The sequence below is a fragment of the Crocodylus siamensis genome, chromosome 11, assembly GCF_052110815.1.
Source record: "Crocodylus siamensis isolate JL-2025a chromosome 11, ASM5211081v1, whole genome shotgun sequence".
In the NCBI taxonomy this organism is placed as follows: domain Eukaryota; kingdom Metazoa; phylum Chordata; order Crocodylia; family Crocodylidae; genus Crocodylus; species Crocodylus siamensis.
This window is the reverse complement of record NC_143405.1, coordinates 12,178,242-12,201,791: the sequence shown is the minus strand read 5'-3', so window position 1 is coordinate 12,201,791 and position 23,550 is coordinate 12,178,242. Positions and strand designations below refer to the sequence as shown.

The 23,550-nt window shown below is 43.8% G+C and overlaps 1 protein-coding gene across 1 annotated transcript in view; it reads right to left on the bottom strand.

Moving 5' to 3' along the window:
* Nucleotides 1–83: 83 nt before the first annotated feature.
* BRINP1 (BMP/retinoic acid inducible neural specific 1) overlaps nucleotides 84–23,550 on the bottom strand; it is a 94,543-nt gene continuing 71,076 nt past the window's right edge. The window contains exons 4-8 of the mRNA XM_090021961.1: nucleotides 22,743–22,912; nucleotides 21,235–21,340; nucleotides 13,987–14,223; nucleotides 9,386–9,608; nucleotides 84–1,539 (exon numbers count right to left, since the gene is read on the bottom strand). Coding sequence (XP_089878087.1) covers nucleotides 399–1,539; nucleotides 9,386–9,608; nucleotides 13,987–14,223; nucleotides 21,235–21,340; nucleotides 22,743–22,912 — 1,877 coding nt within the window. The 3' untranslated portion in view covers nucleotides 84–398. The remainder of the gene's footprint in view (nucleotides 1,540–9,385; nucleotides 9,609–13,986; nucleotides 14,224–21,234; nucleotides 21,341–22,742; nucleotides 22,913–23,550) is intronic.

Here is a 23,550-nt window from a genome sequence, read left to right as displayed (position 1 = left end):
AGAAATTTGTCCCCCTCTGCTCCTCCTTTTTATATCTTTTTGCCGCACCTGAGGCCTAACAAGCAACACCCTTAAGGTCAAGAGAGAGTTAGGTGTGACCCTTTTATGACGGATTATAGAAATAACAAACATGCCTGACAGTTTTATACAGCTGCTAGAACGGGTTTAGTTTCCAACAAATGAAGAATTTCCTTTTTTTTTTTTTTCTCCTCTTTTTTTGTATATTAATTACACGTTACAAATTTTGTTTTTCTTTCCCTTTCTTTTTTCTTTTTTTTCTCCTTTCTTTCATTTTTTCTTTCTTTCCTTCCTTTAATTTTTCTTCCTTTCTTTTTTTCCATTTTTTTTTTTGTACAGCAAAAGGATCAGTCTTTGATGTGTCCACTGAAAAGTCCGGGTTAGCAGAGTTTGGCTGTCATCTGGTCCGACTGTTTGAGGATCTCGGTGTTGTAGAGATCCAGCGCATGGTTCACACGGATGATCTCGCTGTTGGTCAGTTTCAGGCGGTGTTTGAGCATACAGGAGAACAGATCCAGCTGCGGCTTCCCTGGTGCCACGGGAGGCGCCAGTCTATTGATTCGGTCCCGAATATCCAGCAGCAAGAGCATGACGGAGGAGGAGGAATAGAACTGCCCGCCTTGCGTGTACGACTGGTTGACCTGCTGTACGGCACTGCGCAGCAAGTCAGCGTTAAAGCGCAAGCTGTAGCCGTACACCTGCACATCTGAGATCTTGATGTAGAACTGACGCTTGGTGGGGTCCGAGAGGTCCACAGGCCCTTGGCCGGTCTCATTGCGCAGCAGGGAGGGCAGCCGAGTCCGGCTGCGTAGGTAGATGTGGACAGTCTCGAAAAAGGTTTTCCACCGGTTGCCCAGGAGCAAGGTCCAGTTGTAGCACTGGCTGTTCTGGAGGCGGATTTTCTCCCAGCGTGGGTAGCCATACTCCCCAAAGGGCATGTTCCAGCCCTCTGAGTGACTCCCACTGAAGGGGTTGACATAGACAAAGAACATAGGGTCCAGGCTGCTGTTGCGCATTTGGCAGATGCGCATGGAGATGCCGATCACCATGTGGATGAAGTCCATCCGGTTCTTGTTGCTCTTCAAGGTGAGGGACATGCGCTTGCGCCACCTGGGGTCGAAGAAGGTGTCCAGGCGGATCTCGTTGCTGATAAAGGTGGTGTGCACGTACAGCCGGGAATCCATTTTCTGCAGCAGATATTTCAGCTCCAGATCCTGGAAGTCCAAGTCTGTCTCAAAGCTGATGAACTGCTCGCTGCGCTCCGAGTCCACATTCTGCGGCTCACAGCGACCCCTGTAAAGCTTATAGCCCTTGTTGCATGAACCACAGAGGGAGATGTTGGCTAGGCTGCACATGGCGCAGCTGTTGTTGCCCCCGATGATGCAGGGAATGGGGCGCTGACACAGGCTGGTGCCCCCATGGCATACGCAGCTCCGTTGGCTCTCCAGGAAGGTCCCCCAGAACCCATTCTCATTGCAATAGAGCAAGGACTGGACGCGGGAGAGCCAATCCTGTATCGTCCTGCAAAGAGGAAAAGAAAGGCTTTAGCACCAAGCATAGAGACAGGCTCTTAGTTACAGGGGAAGCTGGAGGTCAGTTTGTTATTGCTCAGATATGTTTAGGCGTGTGTGAAGTTTGCCGAACCAGCCTGCTCTTATGCTCAGCATTTGGTTCATCCTATTCCAGCCCCCTGCCAGAGTTTTAGAGTCACTGCTCCCTCCTTCACTGCAGAGGAAATGCCCTGCTTGGAAGCAACCATGGGGTATGCACCGTCTCTCACTTCACTCCTTTGCACTCTTCACATCATGCAAAGGAAACACTGGCTTACACACCCTTTGGCTAGGAGTGGCATGAGCTCGAAGGGGTAAGTCTCTACTGAGAGTAGAGTTGGCAAAACCAAAGCAGGGGATTGCAAAGCGAGGTTACACAGGCCATTCCCACCTAGCAAGTGGTCCCTTGATATTCATTACCAGCTGTTGCAGGTTATAACAACTCCTAGGCTGGGACCGAGCACTGAATTTGGGAATCCTCACCAGCTCCATGAGAGCTTCTCTTTAAAAATACTTAGCCTAGGATGTAATGAACTGAAACCCTCAGGAACCATGATCAGCTGACAGCACGTGGGTCAGTCAAGGCTGAAAGAACATGGAGGCTTGGGTATGTGATCCTTCTGGAATAAACTGCTGCTTCTTGTTATAGGAGTACTCCTTTTAAGTGACTGCTGCTATAAACCTCTAACAACACCCTCACCATGCAACTAATTACTAGTACCCACAAGGCAGCCTTCTTTCTGACTATGTTAGATATCTACAACACCCCTCCATACATTTTACCCCTAGTACTCCCCTTAATGGCTAACACTATAAGCCCATAAATACAACACCCTGGCAATGTTACTGGCCACCCCTTCAAACCTCTGTACAGCATTTCTTTTCTAACCAGCCCTCCCCAGAAGTCCTTTTTACAGCCTCCTCTCCCCACCAGCTAATGAATACTTCATTGTTTCCTCTGGGCAAAAACTTCTTGGTAGTGCTGCAGTGAGAGGGCTGGCTAATGACAAATTAGGATTCAGTCCCTGTAGAACAGGAGGAGTGATTATGGACAGAGGCTCTCAGAGCTGGATTAGTGAAATTCATGGCACCTGCATAGCCTGACCTCCGAATAATCATTAAGCTGCGAGTTGTATCAAAGAAGGCATTAAATGAAGAACAGCAAGATGACTAGAGGGAGGGAGCAGAGCAGAGCAGAGCAGAGCAGAGCAGAGCAGAGCAGAGCAGAGCAAGGGAGGGAGGGAAATGGAAAAGAAGAAATAAATAAGGAAACTAGGAAAGAAGAGGGAAAAATAGGATGAAGAGCTGGAAGGAGGGAGAGGTGAAAGGAAGACATGCAGGGAACAAGAAGTCCTGAGAGAGAGAGAGAGAGAAAAATAAAACAGCCAAAAGAACGAGAGAGGGAGAGGGAAAGGGGCATGAAAAAGGAAACTGGTGGGGAGGAAAGGAGAAGCCATAGAGCAGAGGGAAGAGAGAAAACAGAAAGAAATGCAGTAAGAAGGACAGAGTGAGAAAAGAAAGTTGAATGAACAGGGAAACAGGGAGGGCTGGGAAGTGTGACGGGATCATTAGCACATTCCTCACTGGGTCTGGAGCTGCCCCGTTCACAGTGAAGTGGAGGACTCCTGCGACTGGAAAGGGCCCAGAAAGGCCAGGGAGGTTGGGAACCAAGCACCAACTTCCACAAGTATCAGTTGCAGACGTAGACAGCGACAGCTCTGCCTGGGCCCTAGGAACAGTGCACAGGACACCTCCTGGTTAATAGGACAGCTTTGCTCTGCAGGGGAGGGACAGGGAGGAGGAGGCAGCACAGTTTTACTGCAAAACAGGTTGCTGAAGGCAACAAGGAGTTTCAGAATGATTCCCCTGAGATCTAATTCGCCTTCTGCTTGTGGGTGAATCTCAGCTCTGCTCTGCTGCAGTGAAGGTATTTCCTCTCCAGCTGGAGCCCTGTGACTCCTGCCCAGAAAGCAAGACACTGAGGTAGGAAAGAAGTCAGCTTGCTGAAGTGCAGAAAACACTATGCTCCCTGACCATCACATAGAGGGGTCACCTTCCTCTACGGGGAAGCACAACTCAATGCTCCTGCTGTTCACAGGAATCTAAATATAAAGCTGCAGGATTATGAACAGGTGCATGGGGGAGGGGGGAGAAAGAAACTCCCATCTGTCAAACCAGTTCTTGCCTGCATGGGTGAAAGGATCACTGGTGAAGCACAAGGCTTCCTAAAGTTTCTTCTTCCCATGCCGAGACTCGGTGACAACAATGTGGAGTCACAGCTTGCCGCAAATATAACAGCGTTTGTCTCTTAAAGAGATGTTCCGAGCTTCCACCTACACTGTAATTTTCACCATGACAAATATAGCAGGAAGGAAGGGTGGGCTGTAGGGATGAGGCATAGGGTTGGGAGTTGAGAGGCTTGGGTTCAATTCCTGCCCCTGTCATATAATCTGTCTCAGTTCCCTGTGTGTACAGAGAGATATTCTTTCCTTAGCTTGCTCTGAGGCTACATGTTTTTGGGACAGGAATTGGTGCCCATTAAGTACCGAAGTAAGAAGATGGTGTGCTTTTGGCCTCAGCACTGAACTGTAGTAGTCATGTCCCTGTGCGGTGCTACAGCTCCGCAAGACCTAAGGATAGGACAATCAAAGGAAAGAGGGTACTCCACAGGTTTAACATTGAGGCCAGTACATCTTGGGACAGGACAGCAGGAGCTTAGTGAGGGTTGCGGGCATCCCTATGGATTCATGGCTATGGAGTCTCATTGGTAATTGTCTGACAGCAGGTTTGTGCTAGCTGGGCTGGCACAAAAGGATCACAGGGCAGCCATCGACATATTGCCAGGGAATTCTCACCTCTAAGGGGGGGACTCGGTGTCAGACACGCAGCTGGCCTCTGCAGCTCTGTACTCCCTTCTGCAGGAGTCCCTAAAGCAGGACAGGACCAGGCTGTAGCTGGAGTGATCTCATACCTAGTGATTCTGTACCCTTGTGATGGTGCCAGGTGACTCCCTTCTGATGCTACACGAGTCTCGCATGCAAGGAGGGAAAAATCTGACCTGTCACGATTTAAGGGTCGCACTCATTTCTGGAGACCTTTGTGCTTTGGTTGCAGGAACCATACGCACAACACCCTCCACGTCCTTCGCAACTGTTATTGCCTCCTGTCTTTACTCCTTTGATCTTGCTGGGTCCTCCTTAATGTTGCTATGCAGTTGTTAGCAACATTAATAGCACTAATAATAATAAGAGGGTGGAATGATTCTAGCATGTATGTGTCGCTGAAAGAATAACCTTTGCATGCTTCATGCTCTAGAAAAACAAATAAAACCATTTTTCCTTTGCTTCGACCCCACCTTGGGAGAAGAAGCAGCCTTCTTTAAATGCTATTTGTTTGGGGCCCTCATTCCCACTAGAGGTGACTGAAGCTATCCACAGGGAACCGCTAAGGACCATGTGGTTCACTCTTGATCCACCTGAGACCTATTACTATTATTATGTTCTCTTCTGATCTGCTCTAAGGGAGGGCAGTGGAATGACCCTTGCTGTGACAGCCCCCTCAGCCCTACAGAGTAGGCAGAAATGTGCCCATTGGGAGAAGAAGCTAAAAGCAGTCTCTTACAAAGTCATAAAAGTGCAAGTAGCTGAATGAATTTGATCTGAGCATTAAAAGGAGAATGTTAACATGGGGAGAGGAATAAGAGGCTAAGGCTGAGTTCTGGTGACTCCCCAGCTCTAGCCTTTGCCACCAACAGACTACAAAAGTGCCGCTTGGGCTGCTAATACATGAACATCCAAGAGGAATTGAGAGGGTGAAAGTATATATGTCAGCCCACGAACCATCCTCTGCAAGTGAATGCTGTTTATGCAGCAGGCATAGGCTCATACAGGTGAGGTGTGCTGCAAATTTGACTGGGTAGCTAAGAGTGCAGATGCGGGTACACCTGGGTGCAATATGAGCTCATATACACGCATACTAGTATGAGTAGATTACATGCAACATGCACACACACATGCATGCAAACTGCACATAGATGTAAATAGCCATGCACAATCTCTGATGTAAATCGTGGGTACCTAGATGCAAAGACGCCTTAACAACTATCATCTGCATAGTCCTGAATATCAGGGAGGAGTTTCAGCCTGGCATAAGCAGCTAGAACTCTACTCATTTTTTTACATCAGGGCTGAATTTAGCTTCTGATGCGCATTCATGCATAAAATGATTTCCTGTGTATGCAAATATATTTGCATGCTATTGTCCTGATTCTCTGCTCCTTTAGACTGAGTTGATACTGAGAGCATGCCATTGATTTCAGGAGATTTAGAGCAGTAGAGAGCTGGTGGAGCTGAGTGCAGAATTGGGCCCTCTATGTCTAGTTTCAAGCTTGCTTCAACCAGTATAAATGAGGAATAACTACACTGAAGTCAGTGGAGTTAGGCTACTTTTACACACCCTATGTGGGTGTGTGAAATGGCAGGGGGTGGATGTTTGTTACATGTGACCGTGCACATTACAAAAGCAAATCTACATGGGCATTTGTGTAGGCTGCCAATATCTCATTCTGGGGGGAGGGGGGGAAACATTTATAGCTGCCATACACAGAAGGTAAACAGAAATAAGCCAGTTTAGCAAGGGCTGACATGCTAAAATATACAGCAATTTAACAAAATGGAAATTATGCCATGTCTTAGTCTAGGCCAGATGCTTGTTGGATCCTAGAGATGCAGAACTGCTCTTTTCCCCCCCTACTCTTTCCTTGGATATCTCAACACCCAGGAGGCAGTGAAGAAAAGGAAAGGCATCTCAGCTGAGATCTGGAAACCAGTAATTTTCCTGCTCCCCAAATCAGCATTTTCAAGTGAAAATGGGCAGAGAGAAGAGGATGGTACACTGTATTCCATGCCTCAGCACTCTCCAGAGATGCAACCAGGACAGAAAAAAAACAACACCTGCCATCTGCTCATGGTGGCAATACATTAAATCAGAAAAATAAGAAGCGAAGCCCAGGGCAGAGCTAGGACCAAGCGACAGATTTGACAGAAAGCAAAGTGGGAGATGATGGAGGGAGGGAGGGAAAAAGATGTAAAAGCAGAAGGAACAGAGAAAGACAACATAACATTTCAAAGCAAGTAGCAGAGTTAATGTATAGTTCTTGGAGGAGTGTTTCCCAGCTACAAAAATCACCCCCACCCCAAAACTTCATTGTGGCTTTTGAAGGATGTACATCATTGCAAAAGTTACGTTCCATTGTGCCTGGTGCCCCTGCCAGTCAAAACTCAAAAGTAGTTGAAAGGGAACTATAAAAGAAAAGGAGCCTATGTCTTCAAAGGTCACTGCCAAGCAATTTTATTCTCTACCATTTCGGTTTGATATTCCAAGCTAAAAAGAAAGCAGGTGACATCCTGCTGTGATTAAAAGGCAGGGTTAAATTTCAGTGGTTTGTTGTGGCTGCTTGTTAGATTAAAACAAGTCTCTGCAACAGGATAAATCAGAGTAGGTCGGGACTGTGCAACAAAGCAGATTTTTGTCCAGAATGGATCAGATTTGATTAAAAAAAAAAAAAGTTTCTCAGGTCCAGGGAGGAATTTGTGGTGAAAACAAGAGAACAAGCTCAGAGCAGCCGGTACCTTGAAGGGTAGGGCCCTCATCAGCGCACCAAAACAGCCAGGCTCATGTCTCGGCTCTGAATGAGGCAGTGCATTAACTGAGAGAGGCCTTTGACGGGAGAATAATTCTTCTCTCTCCTTGATTTGCAATCATTCAGATGTATTAGCCTCCTGAATTCATGATCATTTTGCAAGGCAGGTTGAGGTAAAATTGAAGGACCCACACTTTGATGTGGGTAGTAAGTGATTAGGTTACCAATTTTCTTTCAAATCTCTCTAAAAAGGGAAGACGTTAACATTTTTTTTTTCTTTTTGTTTTGCAAAACATCCCCTCCTTTTTTCAAACGGCTCGAACTGCTATGATGTTTCAAAGCCTTAGGTTTTTCAGTCTCGCGAGGTGACAAATGTGCTGTTTTATTTTCATTTGTAAGAATTGTGAAATGTATTCTTAACTGATGCCAATGAGGCTAGAATAGCTGTTCTTCTATGTGTGTTGTTTATTCATTGATTTAAATTTGAACACCAAGTGAGGGTCTGGAGACGTAGGTTAAAATTTTAGAAGCCATAAATAACTAAGTTCATTTCAGCAACAATAATTAAAGAGTCAGTTCTTTTTAAATCTACCAACTTGACTATGTCAATGTATTTTTAAGCACCAGCAACTCACTGCTGATCTTTAAAAAATCCTTCTTTCTTGGTTACTGCTAAAGGTGATGTAGTATCATTCTAATTATAAAAATCTCTACCCTCCCTTTCTCTCGGACCCATTACCTCTCCTTTTAACTGGAGGGCAATGAATAACAATCCCGTTTCTCTCTTTTAGGTTACTACTGAATATAGAATGTACTATTTATTCTACGCTTTTGTATCTAAGAGAGACTTGCTCTCAATATAACCTCTGCATCCTTTCAAGGCCTGTGGCATGCACGATAAGCATCTGCCTTTCTATAATATATACAATTAGGAAATTAGACTATGTCCTAGCCCCAGTGAAAAGATAGTTGAAATAAATACCTCTCTCTCCGTATCTGTCTACTGAGCCAGTCCCCCTTCTTGCTACAAATGTAGAATGACAAATAAGAGTGGAAATGATAATATGCCTGGTGGTGTTGACTTAAACAAATCAGGCACATCAGTCAGTTAAAAACCCAGCTGCCAGCATCCATTTCATTCTCCTTCACCCAGATTTTATAGTGCTTGTTGGAGGCTCCCTTTCTGCCTGGCTGGCTTTTTAAAACAGAAGCAAACTGCTAAAGACATATTTATCTAAAAGCTTTGCAACGGCATGCTTGGCTGGATATCTGCTAGGTGCTGCTTGCTTTGTTGTTGTTGTTGTTTTGTGCTTCGAAATCATATGTGTATGTGTTTGTCACTGGGGGATCAGTCAGGATTTTTAAGAACAACTTAGCCAAGTGGCTATGTGAGCCAACTTCTAAATGCTCTCCCGAATAAAAAAACAAACAAACAAACAAAAACCCAACAAATTAAATTTGAACCAAGTGGATATTTCCCTTGTCCTTCATACCCCCACTGGGATTTTGTCTACCTACACAAAAACGCTCTCTAAATTAAAGAGACCTTGAGGAGCAGGAAGCATTACGTCAGCCATGTATGGCTAACTGAAAACTCATAATGCTCATTGCCCTATGGATCAGAAGATAACGAGAGCCTCTAAGTTAGCCAATTAATTCTCTCCCAAAGTAGAACATTCTGCTGATCAAGCTGGCGAAGGAAATCAGTTCCTCTACAAATGCTAACTTGGCCCTGCTGCTTCCAGCGAGGCTGAGAAGAGGAGGAGCTTGGCTCATTATTTCCAAGGTTCCTGAGTCACTCCTCAATCTCAGACAAGTGCTGGGATATGGCAAAAAAAAAAAAAAAAGGTTGTTCATTAAATCCACAGAGACCAAACTCCAAAAATGGGTGGAAGCAGATCTAAATCCTGCCATGTAGAAGCCAGCGAGAAGTCACTATATAATGTCAACAGCTGCTTTAGCCGTAATGGGAAACCACTTATTCACTAACTCTGCGAATGCCGCTTTCCCTCTGCCTCCTTTATAGCTGTATCACTAGGGTCCTATTTGCTCCAGGCCCACAGTATCTCTCCATTTTTCTCTGACCTTTGTAAAAGAAAGAGACAACATATCTCTCATAATGCTTCTCAAAGAGGCACAGGACCATTCTGAGCACAGGAGGTGGGGATTCAAGTACCTTTCTCTAGGCAGCTGGTGGTTAGGGTTGTGCCGGCACCGGACACTGAGGCCAAAGAGTTTGCGGGCAGTGCGCTGGATCTTCTGACGCTGCGCCTCCAAGGAGCTCTGGAGGAGCTTGTATCGGTTCTGAAGATCCCAGTCGTTACCCCAGTGCTGGTGGATGCTCCCGATGGTCAGGAAATGGTTGTTAGGTAGCCTTTTCATGAAGGATTTAAACTCATCTGTAAATGCACAACACATGGAAAGATTCTCACTGTCCTGAAACTTAAGTGTGCCACACTAGTGGGATAGAGAAGCAATAAGGATTGTGGTGCAGTCGGTTATTAATGACCAGCTAAGGGAAGCTGGCGGTTGTTAATCCTGAGTTTTGTCATTACCCCCTCCTCCCTTGCTTGTTTATGCTACTGTATGGGGAAATTAAAACCAAAGCATATGAGGACTGAGGTGTTATCCTTTAATTATACACAGGACATAAACAAAATAATCTAGAAAATTCGAAAATAATTTAGAAAATATTTTTTTCTAACCCAAAAAAAGGCACGTGAGAAATGTCAGTTGTTGTTTTGTTTCCTTTTATTTAAGACTGCAGGGGAAACGGGCAGAAATCACGTTATTTCCCAAAATAGGGCATTTGGTTTCTATCAAGTTCTATTTGCAACCTTATGATCCTGCTAAAAGGAAAGGCTACACTTGAGTTACAAAGGAGAGGTATCCCAAAAGGGAAAAGTCTGGGAGCTGTTTCCATTGAAAACAGCAGTAAGTTCAAAATTGGAAATTTTCATGAAAAAAGTTACTGATTTGAAATCTTCCATTTTTGCCCCATAAAAATCACCAGGCTGGAAAATGAAAAGATAGTCACTTTCCCCTCATTCTTGTTTTATTTTCCCTACAAATGCTTTCTCCTTTTTCATTCTTCTTTTTTAGTTGAAAAGGAACAACAACAACAAAACTAGGGGAAAACAGGAAAAGTACCAAAATAATTAAAAATAAACATTTAATAAATTTTAAATTGTCATGGAAAGTTTCAAAAGATTGCCTACCGTTTCACAAAATAGTGCCTACCATTCAATTAGCTCTGGTTCATTTCTAACTCCTTAGCAGAGAAAATCTGTGTATTAGCCATCCAGATAGATGGATGGATAGATAGGCGTTCTGCACTCATAACTAGGGAATCTGAGCACCTAATAAAAACATAATTATCGTCACCACGCTATAAAGGCCCACAGGACATCTGGTTTTCTCTGTCCTCCCAAAGGCAGCTGGGAGATTTTTTTTTTTTTTTAATCATCTTGAATCATCTCTCAGGTTTCAACTCAATTTATAATGTCGCTTAAAGCCCTCCGTCCCTCCTCCCCAAAAATGATTCTCTCCTGTTCCCTGGCCCTCTGAATCTATCATCGCATATAATTGCTTTTGTTGACCATGCTGATTATTCCTAGTACCTTTTAGCAATAAAAGCCCTGTGTTTGCTTCCCGCCCCTTATAAATCAATTTCCTCCAAAGCCTGTTTGTGCAAAAGAACAAGCGCTTTTTTTCTTTGATGATGAATGTGCCACAATTTCGTAGAAACGACAGGGTGAAATTTCAGTGCAACATATGCATTTGGATACCAATAGTGTAACCTTGGGCATAAACCCAGCCAGCAAAATAACAGCTGCATGGTGTTAGTTCCAAAACCCATGGTGGCACTTCAAGAAAAGCAGTTTCTTAGTTTATCTATACGACAATAGCATTTATAGGCTGCAGTTGAAATTAGGGTCCCATTGTGCTTTGGCATTATAACCTAAGACTCTTATATCCTAGACAGCTTAAACACTAAGCAGTGAGGCTGGATAGATTTTTTTTTTTTTTTTTGTGATATAGAACATGATGAAATTGCTTTGACTATATCTCTTCGAACATACTAGAGTTTGCCTTCTTGCTGTGACATCCAACATGTCATGCGAGTCTAAAAATTGTGGATCATTATAGTAGATGTAGTCTGGTTGGGGTGTCCAGCCCATGGAAGACAATGCCTGATGTACCGAGGTACCTCAATGACCATTTCAGTGAGACATTCTGGGAGTGCTTTCAAGTACACATTTTTATTTTTGCAGATATTTATTTATTTGTTTGTTTCTTTGGGGGCATTTGATATCCCATAAAAAAGTTTAAAATGTCCATCAGGAAGCAGACACTAATGCAAAAAATTTACATTTAATTCAAAATTCAATTTTCCAGCCAAAACCAGTTCTGATGCGATACATTTGCTGAGCCCTACAAAAGGGCAAGGCAGAAATAGGCAGTGTTATTAAACCAGCTTTCCAGACAGGGAAGTAAACATGAGAGATTAAAGTACAGATCCAGAGCAGGGGCAAATCATTGTAGAATCAATGACTGTAAAAGAAGTAGCCCCAAATGATACTAGTTCATAATCTGCTCTGATGTCATTTTCTGAAGGTCACACACAAGTCTGGCAGACCAAGACCTGAACTTAAATCTTTTGAGTCATGATCAAATGCCTCAAGTCAGTCTAAACACAGGGCCACTCTCTCAGCTGCTTTTCACCCAGAAGAACTCTATAGAGTAACAATGAAATTTCCCATAATGCCCTCTTCCATGTAGGAAAACTGAATGAATACTGAAATAATCAGGAGACAGCATTATTATTATTATTATTATTATTATTAAAATAAAGAAGTAAAATGTGAATGATAGCTATAGCATCTTTCACTTCAAAGGTACTTTATGTGACAAATTGATTATTGAGAGAAATTGATTATTATGTAAGACATGTAAATACAATTTACACACAGGGCTCACTTTATCTACTATGGAGATGCATCCTCCCCTAGCGTTGGATGTAGCAGCATCTTATCTGTTCACGGCCACATAACAGCATATGCTGAAGAAACTACAAGGGAGTTTTAGGGAGACAGATTATAATTACCTGGGAATGGGGGGATTAGTCTATCGTCATATCCCGGGTAATACTGGGAAATACTGCATGGGATCTTTAAGAGCAAGAGTGGTTAGGATATGAGAGTATGCCTCTGCTTTGCACCACTGTCCAGTAGGAGTTATTCCATCTAGGTCATGGGTAGGTTCTCAGGAAATGTAACGGACGCATTTCCATTGACTATATTGAGATGCATCAGCTGAGGATATGGCTCGGTGGAGTGGCACAGGTTGAAAACCAGTGTGAAAGCAGAAACACTCATGGCAGCACTGAATACCATTTCCATGCACTGAAATAAAGGGCAATTCTCTGTAGATCACTAGGGCTAAGCACAGACAGCCAAAAAAGCCCAAGGCTGAATTGACTTGGTCTTGGCAGGTAAGTCTAAGCTGTGTAGATTGAACCGATAAGCAAGTGAACAGACATTCACTTTTGATTCCAGAAATGCAGCCACACGCCTGCAGTGGCCCAGGCTAGAAGCCAGGGGTGCTACAGCATGCCTCCGTGCTTGACTGGAGTAGACAGCATGGGCCAAGGCTAGCCCACCCACCCCGTGAGGGGAGCAGGGGGTTTGCAGGGTGGTGCAAAACATCCTGGGACGCTGGGGGACTGTGAGTTAATTTGAATCTGGAGGGGATCTGGGACAGAAATTCAATAAAGTGATTTAACCTAAACCAATTAAGTGTGATATTACATCTGTCTAGGTTTATCTTAAACTGGTTTCAGCCATTTTGAAAGTGGTTTATGGGGCAGTGAGCATGTATTGTGTTACAGATTTGAATTGGTTTCCAATCACTTATACTGTTGTATGTGTAATTTCTGTCCCTAGCCCACAGGGACACTGCAGCACCTACACTTACCCCACAAGGAGTCAGGGGCCTATGAACCAATGAGCAATAAAAGACCAGTTTGAAAATACATTGCAAAGGCCTCCCAGCAGAATTTCCTGTAAGTGTGTCTAAGGCCACACTGTTTCCCCATTGGACAAAGGCCTGAACAGAAAACTTTTCTTTTAAAGACCAAAATTGTGCAAAAAATCATTAATTTTAAAACCACAGCAAAACTGGCAAAATGTCAAACGTGTCTCAGCTTTCCTTTGGGTGCATATATTTCCACAGAGCTCCAATAAAAAACCCAAAACAAACCTGATAAGACAGCCCCTTCCTAACTACTTATATTCCCATGTCAGAGGCAAATACAATTTAGCCACAAGCACTACACAGTGCATGTAGCAGGGGACTGGCTAGTACTGTCATTCATGATTTCTACTGCAGAAATGCCTTGTCCAGGCAAGGATTTTTCTTTTAAAAAAATCATCCTTAAACCCATCAGACACAGGTACTCGGAGGATGGAACATTGGCTTTTTGACAAAACAGCCTTTTTTTGTACAAAATATCTGCTTTCCATGGGCATTTTTCATTGTCCACACACACATGCACAGAAAAACAAAAGCATTTGTTTGCCAAAAATTCCTCCCCTCTCACTAAAATAAAAAACTGGGGGGGGAGGAGAAGAGAAACATTTCTGCGGAAAAGAAACCCATTTTTTCCAAGCTGTTCTTACCATTATCACTAGGTTTCCATATATATATATATATATATATATATATATATATATATGCCATAGTTATAGCTAGAACAGAGCCTTTTTGCCTAGTTACCTGAATTCTCCAGATCTTTATAGGCTTCAGTCCAGGACTTGGCCATGTTTGCCAGTGTGTACTCCATGATCTGAATGTCGGTGATGGGACAGTTGCATTGTGGGAATTCTTCAGCACACTGGCAGCTACACTGGCTGTTCCGACACACGTACTCTCCCTCTCCATTGCACATGATGTAACTCAGTGCAGACTGGACAAATTTCTCCTGTAAATACTGAGGGAAAATGATCTGGAGACCTGGCAGGGAGACAAGAGGAGGGAACGTGAAAATAAGCAGTTTGGGTTGCTGTTCTTTTTTTAAAACTTGTTTCATTAACAGCTTGGGAAAGTGACACAAAGGAATTAAGTGCTGTTATCAGATTTCTTCCTTAACTGTGATGAGCAAGGAATTTGGGGTGCGAGTTTTATGCCTCAGGTGCGGCACAGCCGACGAGCTGAGATTGGATCTCATCTGCTAGCCTTCCGGAGGTTATGGCACAAAACACCATCCCGTGAGACTTAGAAAATACATCAGCATATGAAAAATGAATGGAGATATTAGGTGTGAGTCCCTTAAAATGTACATTGTTGTACTGTCAGGTGCTAGGAATCCATAACCATTACATTAGAAAAGGTGGCCTTTGTCTTTATATTCCTCCACAGCTTGTTTTGCCCCGCACTGGGATGAAGACAGTCTTTGGGCTCCTTATTCCCAGTGTCTCCCACATACGGTGGCTTTTTCAGTGACATTACTTGTTCAGATGTAATATTCATTCATCTGTCGTGTTACAGATTTGAATTGGTTTCCAATCACTTATACTGTTGTATGTGTAATTTCATTACAAGTGAGCAAGTAGTTAGGTAGGCAGCCTATAAGTACATAAGGGATGTGCATCAGGATCTGGGGGAACGCCTGTTCACCAGAGCACCCCAGAGGATGACAAGATCCAATGGTCACAAACCCCTCCAAGACCATTTTAGGCTGGACATAAGGAAAAACTTCTTTACTGTCCGAACCCCCAAGGCCTGGAATAGACTCCCCTCAGAAGTGGTGCAAGCATCTACTCTGGACATTTTAAAGAAACATTTGGATGCTTGTCAGCTGGGGTCCTTTGTCCCTAGCTGACTTCCTGCCCCTTTGGCAGGGGGCTGCACCCAATGATCTTACAAGGTCCCTTCCAGCCCTAATGTCTGTGAAATGTATTAGGCTATTCTAATTTATTTCATAGAAGATTAAATAGCTCGCATACTGGAGAAACACAGGAACTATTCAGGGGAAAAGAGAGAGAGGGAGAGAAAGATTTGCACTGATGCCTAGGAGAGTTATGCACCTAATTCCCACTGAATTTCAACAGGAATGGAGTATGTGATTCCTTTCAGCTCATTTGTAAATCCCCAGTGTATGGTTTATGTGTCAGGTCCTACGAGGGTGCAAACTGGCTTCGTTCCACTGACTAAAATGGAAATATGAAGATATACACCAGAATGAGCCTTCCCACATTGATTGATAGATAAGCATAAGTGCTGGTGTGGGCATGAGGGCTCGTGTGTGAAGAGGATATGAGCGGCAGGCTAAGTGTTGCCCCCATACACGCTGTACATATTTTCCTGCGCTCTCCCGGTGAAGCCCGGGTCTGTGGGCTCCCCGCAGACGGCCCAGGGCCCTTTAGGATTCACAGCTGTTTCCTTGTACCTGATAAGTTCTGCTTGTCAGACTCCGTCAGCTTCTGAAGCGCACGCGGCAGAGAGAACAGTAACTACGAGTGAACCTTTTGCAAGAAGCCTGGCCCGATCGCCTTCCTCATAAAAGGCCCAGGGATTTCAGACTGGCAGATAAAGGAGTTTATGGCTTGAACAGCGGCGCTGAACTCCAGTGTAATGAAGGCATGCGGGTCAATTACCCATCTGTTTGTGTTTCTATTGCTCTGAATTACAGTATCCATCGCTGACAGCTCATTGGAGTGGAATGAAAATAAGACAATAATTCACAGGGTGAAACTGTGCAGAAAGGGCAGGAGGGCTGCGATCTCATTCAGGAGTTCAGCCCCCATCTCTGTGATGGGTCATTTGCACTTCAGGCAATAGAAAGGCAGTGGGGGGCTTCCAAGGGCCCACCTGGCTGCTTGTTTTAGAGGATGCCTGTCCTTTCCGCGGCACGCAAAGGAGTTGCTCAGGTATGAGGGTATCGCCAGTATAGCAGGGGTGCGCTGGACCACCTCTCCTGTCTCCCTTGTGCATGAGGCATGGTCTCTGCTGAACAGTAGGCCCACGGGCTGTGAGCTGCCCGGTTGTCTGACCTAGTTCTCCACCAAGCACAGAATGGAGGCAGCTGCCAGGCAGAGAGAATACAGTGCCGTTTACCACTGGCGGGAATATCTGTGACATGCATGAGGATGGATCGCAGGCCAAATTTTCTGCGGCATAGAGCACGCCTAGCCCTCTCAGATTTTCAGATGTGGAGAACCCACAACTCCCAGAAAATTCAGCGTTCCTCATGCACATTTCTCTTCAATAATACAAGTCGGTGTTGATGAGAGCTCCGTAAAACAGCAGGCTAAATAAATACAAGAGATGAGTCCCGCTGATGCTTCTTAAAATGGGTCACAATAAAAATCTCAAGGTGCCTCCTTTCAACTACAAGGATTGCAGGTACTGAGCTTCTTGCAGGCTTTTGCCCTAGGTGACTATCTTAGAGTGACATTTCTTTTTCAAACCTTAATACGGAGGTAAGGTGAAGACCTCCAGCTGCCAGTTCCCAAGACTTTAAGCTACTTGCCTTGACAATAGAAAGTGAGCTGTTGAGGATTTTGAGACTTAAAAAATACCTAGAAAATAAGCCCGAGGGCCCTGAAGGTTCATAAACGTACTAAGATTATGAGGCGGTAGAAGGCAATGAGCTGGACTCTGCACTTTGCACAAATTTGGTCCGAACGACCAGCGCTAAGGTCCGGGTTCCTTAGAGTCAACTTTATCCTTTGCTTTCATCTAGAGCAGTGAACCCTTTTACACCTTTTGAGACTCAAGGCACCTCTTACTCGACTGAAGACACCCCTTGCTTGACGCAAGGCAGTCTTGGAAAATGGCAGCTCTTAGGTTTCACTCATTTTTTTTGACTACAGAAAAATAATAAGAACAAATTTTTGGTTGTAAAGAACTCAGAACACAGCAGGTCAGAGTGTTTTAGACCCCTATGTGAAACCTCTGGGTTTATCTTGTGAATTATATTAGCATGACTAACAGTTTTAATGTGCGGCACCCTGTGACACCCTTAAAAGATGCTTAAGGTATCCCAGGGTGCCTCAGCAACCTGGTTGAGAATCACTGCCTTAGAAAATGGCTAACCATGACACCTGAGAGCCTCTTCAACATTTAAAAATATTTATCTTCCTTTCAGCTCACCAAGTTTTCCGTTCAGCTGGATGGTAATTTAGTTGATGTGCTTCCAAGTTGTTGCTACATGATGGTGACTATGTTTCATGTATAACAACACAGGTAACCTACTTGGACAGGCCTAGCTGTACATATGGAAAACACTCCGATTTGGCATCCTATTTTTGTCACACACAGACACTCACACTCGCACACAGCCTTATGATTGTGTGTTTACACTTGTACATACAGATTCCTGACCATTCATGCACACACCCATGCATGTAAACAAGAACATATGCTGCATGGCCCAACATATTGCAGAAACACATTTCAAACAAACACTCCCTCCTCAGCCAAACCAAAAGCATGCATGCTCATCTATATAAATATGTGTATCCAGACAGATGCTCACATATAGGTCCTAAATCTCACAGGCACCAGGATCCCTCAACAGTAACTCCCTTGTGCTCACTTTCAGACCTCCTCTCATTGGCAGTGCAATATAGAAGGCCTCTAGCCTTCATAATCAAGGTTCTTGATGGTAGACACTCTCTTTTATTTTTCCATTAACATTGAAGTATTTATTTACAAAGCTCCAATCCAGCAAAGTATTTATTCATATATTTAACTTCAGCTACACAAGCAGCCCCATTGACTTCCGCCTATATATTGTTGTGCTTAAATAAGCATGGGTTTGACTGCTTTGCTGTATCAGAAATATAGCACTCAGCTTTACACGTGCCCAGACACTCGCATGCTCATACGAACACGGAGGTATAGCCAATAAATGCAGCCCTACACCTTGAAAATCCCACATACACTGAAAAAGGGGAATGTCCTGGTTTTTATTTGTTTTTTTCCTCCAGGAACTCCATGGTATGTAAAGAGCTCACCCTCCAGGCTAGGGATTCCCTTTCAGGCCAAATACTAATGTTGTTCAACTATAACCACCTTGCCTAGGCTTATATTCATATTTACATTTCAGCGCATACCATCACACAAAACACACACAGTTAGCAATACCACACCTGTGCTCTTACACCCAACGTGCTTCTTGGAGACACCAGACATTCCTGAGTACTCTAATTCATTGGTCAGCATCCAGTCCATTATGAGCATCTGATACACTGCAGTTAGGGGTACCTAGTGATGAAGCTGAGGTAGGGGCAGGCAGGATATATGGCAGCCGGCAAGGGTTTACGTTCCAAGTTGATCTGGAAAGACAGCTATTGATGGAGAGGTGCTTGAAAACCTACTGTATTATTAGAAGCACCTTTAAATTGCCCTTCGGTTTCAGTTAAATTAAAAATTTTGCAGGAACAGGTTGACTTCAATGGGGTTCTTGATGGTAGACACTCTCTTTTATTTTTCCATTAACATTAAAGTATTTAGTCTTGCTTTTATTGTTTCACTTGATTTTGATGAGAATGTTACATTATGTTAAGACATCGGCGTCAATATGTTCACGTCCCTTATATTTAATTTGTACATTTTGTGTTTGTAGTACTTAATGTTTTCTACTGTAAAGTTTCAACAGAAAGCTTTCTCCTTATGAAAACAAAACCAGATTGACATTATCCAAAAGGAAGATTTCAATATATCTAAGTTTTTTTGTGCCCCCCCCCCACCACTCCCCAACCCAGTATTTTAATTTAAACAAAACATTCCAACATTTCAGCTTTTTTTTCTGGTTTGAAGCGAAAACAAACTTCAGTGTCAGAATTTCCCTTGAAACAGAAATTTCAGTTGCCAGGAAGCTTTACCTACAACTTCCAGCTTTACAAACATGGCAACCCAATCCCAGCAACAATTCATTTCTGAGAGGCAGGATATTCAGTCAGTAGACAGCTGCTGAGGAAGTGAACTAGAACGTCAAGAGAAGACGACAGATATGAGAAGCCATGGAAGGCAAATGAGTGCACACATGAAAAACCCAGCATAGACATATCAGCATGCATACATATAGTCACACATACAGGTCCCCTTGTGCACTCCTTCGCTACTGAATGTTTCTATCTACTGGAGTTGCAGACAGTCTCAGGCCTGGCATTACATCTGCCTGCTGACCCTTATCTCCTAGAATGGGCCCACTCAAATTCTGGATACGGACTTTGGGTCTGGGCCTCTCTGCACTTTGGCTCAGGCACTTGCTTGCAAATAAGGTGCCCTCGCTTTTCAAGTTGTCCCTAAGATCTGGCTGTGGCAGGTAGGTTTGGAATCAGAAATCCTTCCTGCCATGAAGATGCTGCTCTTTTATTGAACTGGCCTCCCAACCAGAGTGACATGAAGGCAGGAACATGGATTTCTATCAGCAGTTCATGCTCGACTGCTAATCAGATGAGAGGAGGCTAAGTCACGATCCATTACCTGTGACTAATTCTTAATGAGGTCTCGCAAGGCAGCTGAAGAGGAGAGTAAGGATCCCAGATAATTATTCCAAGAACCACCCTCCAGATCGGGTGGATAACCTTAAGACATAGCTTTAAAGGTCACTTTGATTTATGAAGAGGAGATCATTCCCTCGGGCCTGCTGTCCAGCCTTTCCTTGTGCTCTGGGCTGACCAGTGTTGGGGATATCATGTAAACTTGTGGTGTGCCTTCTGTTATTACCCCTCCTTCTCCTGCCTCCCGCCTCTCCCCTTGGCTGTTCCTGTTTAAACAGCCTAAGCATTTCCCGAGCCTCCCAGAAGACTCTCCAGACCAGGTACCTCACTTCTCTGCTTTCTCTTTATTTCTTTCCAAAACTTTTTCTTTTAAAGTATAGCTTTAAAAATGATCTGTTGGGACCAGGTTTAAAATCCATTGAAGTCAGGAAAGCCTTTCTGTCCATTCAGTTAGGGATCAGTCTCTTAAACCTATCAAATGAGGGGTTTGATTAGTGCTGATCACCATAGTATATTAAAAAAACAAACAGTCAATTCCTCGATATACAAATTATGGGTGGGATCATTCCGGTGATCACCAACAGACTTACAATAGCATATTCTTATTTTTAAAGAAAGTAATCTTAAAAATCTACCATTCAATTTGGTAATCAAAACTCAATTTCTGTGAAAGCAAAATTAAAATAGGAATGCCAAGCTGTAACGTAGTCCATTAATCTGAATCATTAAGGTTTTTGCAGTACATGTATTCCAAAAATAAGGCAATAGGGACAAAATGAAGAAAGCTCATATTTCCCTGTTTGCCGAAAATGGGAATAATTGCAATGAATTTCATGCCCAATTAATTTCCTACTCCCACTGAAGTCAGCGGAAAGACTCCTATTGACCCCTATGAAATCAGTATTTGACATTTAATGAATTAATTAATTCTTCTAATTAAACTATCAGTCTCCAGAGTTGCTCATCAATGGGGTTTGAACCCATGACTTTCAGGTCCAAGATACAGCCCTCTAACACTAAAAGATGATGTCCACTAGCTAGGAGCTAACACTTAGTATTTGCCCTCTCTAAGTATCTTATATGGATCATGCGTTAGAAAGGGATACATATACTTAGCTAATGTCTTCCTCAAATACCATTAGAAATTATTATGTTCATTTATGGTGATACATATATAAAAATAAAAAGCAGTTTCTACTGAAAATTAGTTGTGGTTGGACACCTAATTCTCTCAGGCACTTTTGTAACACACAAAGTGAATGAAGGCATTTTTACAAGCCTAAATGCTTCTTCAATTCTGCCCAACCATCACAGTTAGGATGCCATTGTGTTGGACGCTGCACAAATGTTTAGGACATCACTGTCCCCATCCCCAGGACCTTACAATGCAATTGAAGATGAGGAAGGGATTGCAGCAAACAGTAGGAGACAAGTAGGGAGAGTGACGGAGAAAAGGGTTTAATTTTCTCCTTCCCCCCGTTCACATTCTTCATTCCCTTTTTCCTGTCCCTACCTTGCAGATGAAGTTTGCTCTCAGTGCTTTGCAGAAGGACAGAACTCACAGAGTCCAGATTGTCATAGCTGTTACAGCCCAGAGGGCCAGTCCGAGTTTCTGTTACCTGTACCAAAAGAGAAAAAAAACAACAATAGCAATGTTCCCAGGCAGTCCCAGGCCTGTCGCCCTGTCTCTGCTAGCAGGTGCACCCAGCTCTATGCACCAAAGTACATCCTACCTGATGTAGGCTATGTTGTATGGCTGAGAATAAAATATCCCCCAGTGTACAGATGTGGTCAAGTCTGAAATTCAAGCAACTTGATAAAAGATCCACCCATCACACCCAGTCTGGCTTTGATCTTTCCCTTTTTCTATACAGCTACATGTAAATCTGGACCTATACACTGATGCAGTCGATAGGGGAATCTCTGTTGGACCAGACCAGAAGCCAAGAAAGGAATAATTCCCTGGCATCTCTGCATGGAAACCTAAGTGAGGAGATGGATCAGTGGTGATGCTTAATGCTCCCAAGCCACATGAGCAAGCCTATAAATATTCTAGCTAGAGGGAGACAGAAAATCCTCCTCCCCCTGCAGTGTGGCCGTTTTTGTGAATGGAGGTTTCCAGCTCTGGAGGAGAGCTGCCCTTCCTAAATTCACAAAGGGCAATTATTTTCTGTCACTGCTTCAGTATCTCAATCTGGCATCCTGTCCATGAGGGAACAGGCTCAGCCAGAAGACACCATGGTATAATAACAGAAGCCGCAGCCTTTCAGAAGTGGCTAGTATTGATGTCTTCATCCCGTTTCTCTTCCCTGGAGTGAACTCCGTGACAGTCAAATCCCTCCCCAATATAGGCTGATGGCTTTCAGAGGAAGAGGTCTTTGTTTGTGGATCCATTTTCTCTCCTTTGTATGCTGCCAGTAGTTCCCCTCCCCACCGCCCCAACTCCCAGCTCTCTATCGCTATCCATTTCATTTCAGATGCCTTTGTAATGCCTCACTGTGGGCTTTTCTCACTCCCTTGTAGTTAATTCACCTGAGAGCTGCTCAACAGCCACCACAGCAATGCCTGTAACAGGAAAATATTCAAGGGTGGCATGATGTCCAATATTTCTGCCAGTGGAGAATTGCCTGCCTATGCCCGATCACACAGCCTGGAACAGCAATCCCTTCTTCAACCTTGCCATCACACTGCACTGACTACTTCTACATCTCTTCAGCATCACAGCCACTCTACAGTGGTCATCCCCTTTCCACAGTTACTCTCATACTAGATGGACCATGCCCATCCAAATATCACTGCCACACTGGAAGGACCTATGACTGGTACAGCAGGACTACTTGTCCCATCTAACTTCAGGACCAAAAGGGAATGACTTATTTTTTGATCTGCAAAGGTGACATGTTGCTGCTAATCCAACAGCAACACCACATGAAACGGTCCCATATCACTACTGTGTTGGAATAGCTGCCTTGCTCTGCTTTGCTTCCCTTCTTAGGCTCTCCTTAGCTGCACAAACCATACTTTGATTGCTCCGGTAGAGATCTGGATCTCGTGGAGTCTCCTCATAGTGCCATCACGGTCTACAAAGTAGGAGGAAGCAAGCTGGTGCAACGCTTCAACACTCTGAGTTGCATTCCCTGACTTCCTGTCAAGTCGGCTTTTGTCCATGTACATGGTCAATGCCTCCTCCCCTGCAAAGAAAAGAAGATAGGTTGTCACTGCCCGCTCCCAAAGACTTAATGCCATACACTGTGATATGCATAAGAGCCTGTCTCACCGATCACTCCTGGAGCTCTGTAGTTTAACAAAGCTGTTTCCGTTCATCAGCATAATGGGGCAGATCCTTGATCTGGTATAAATTGGCCATGCTATATTGCAGTCAATAAATGGTGTAAATCAGCTTCACTGAAATCAATAAGCCAGATTTCCAGCTGGCGTACATCAGCATAGTGTCACCAAAGTCAATAGGGATAGGTCACTTCATAGAAGCCTTAATCTAGCTCAATACATAGAATGAATAGCTGGGTGTAAAGGATAAAAAGATTAGTATTTGCATCTATTTCTCCTCCAGTCTCCTTGCAAAAATTAGCGGCCGAGGAGGAACGTGCATATTGGGATTATAGGAAGAAGCAGGATAAACCACCAGCCCGTACCCAATCTGCTCTTTCTGCTGAGCTCAGGTGCCTAAAATTGTGTGAGCAAAAGGTGCAGTGCAATACCAAGGAATCAGAATCCATATTAATGAGAGCTTCACCTCCCCAGAAGTCATAGTGAACAGGGGTGTTGGCAAGTTCAAGTTCCATCAGCAGCAACAAATATTAAGGAATAT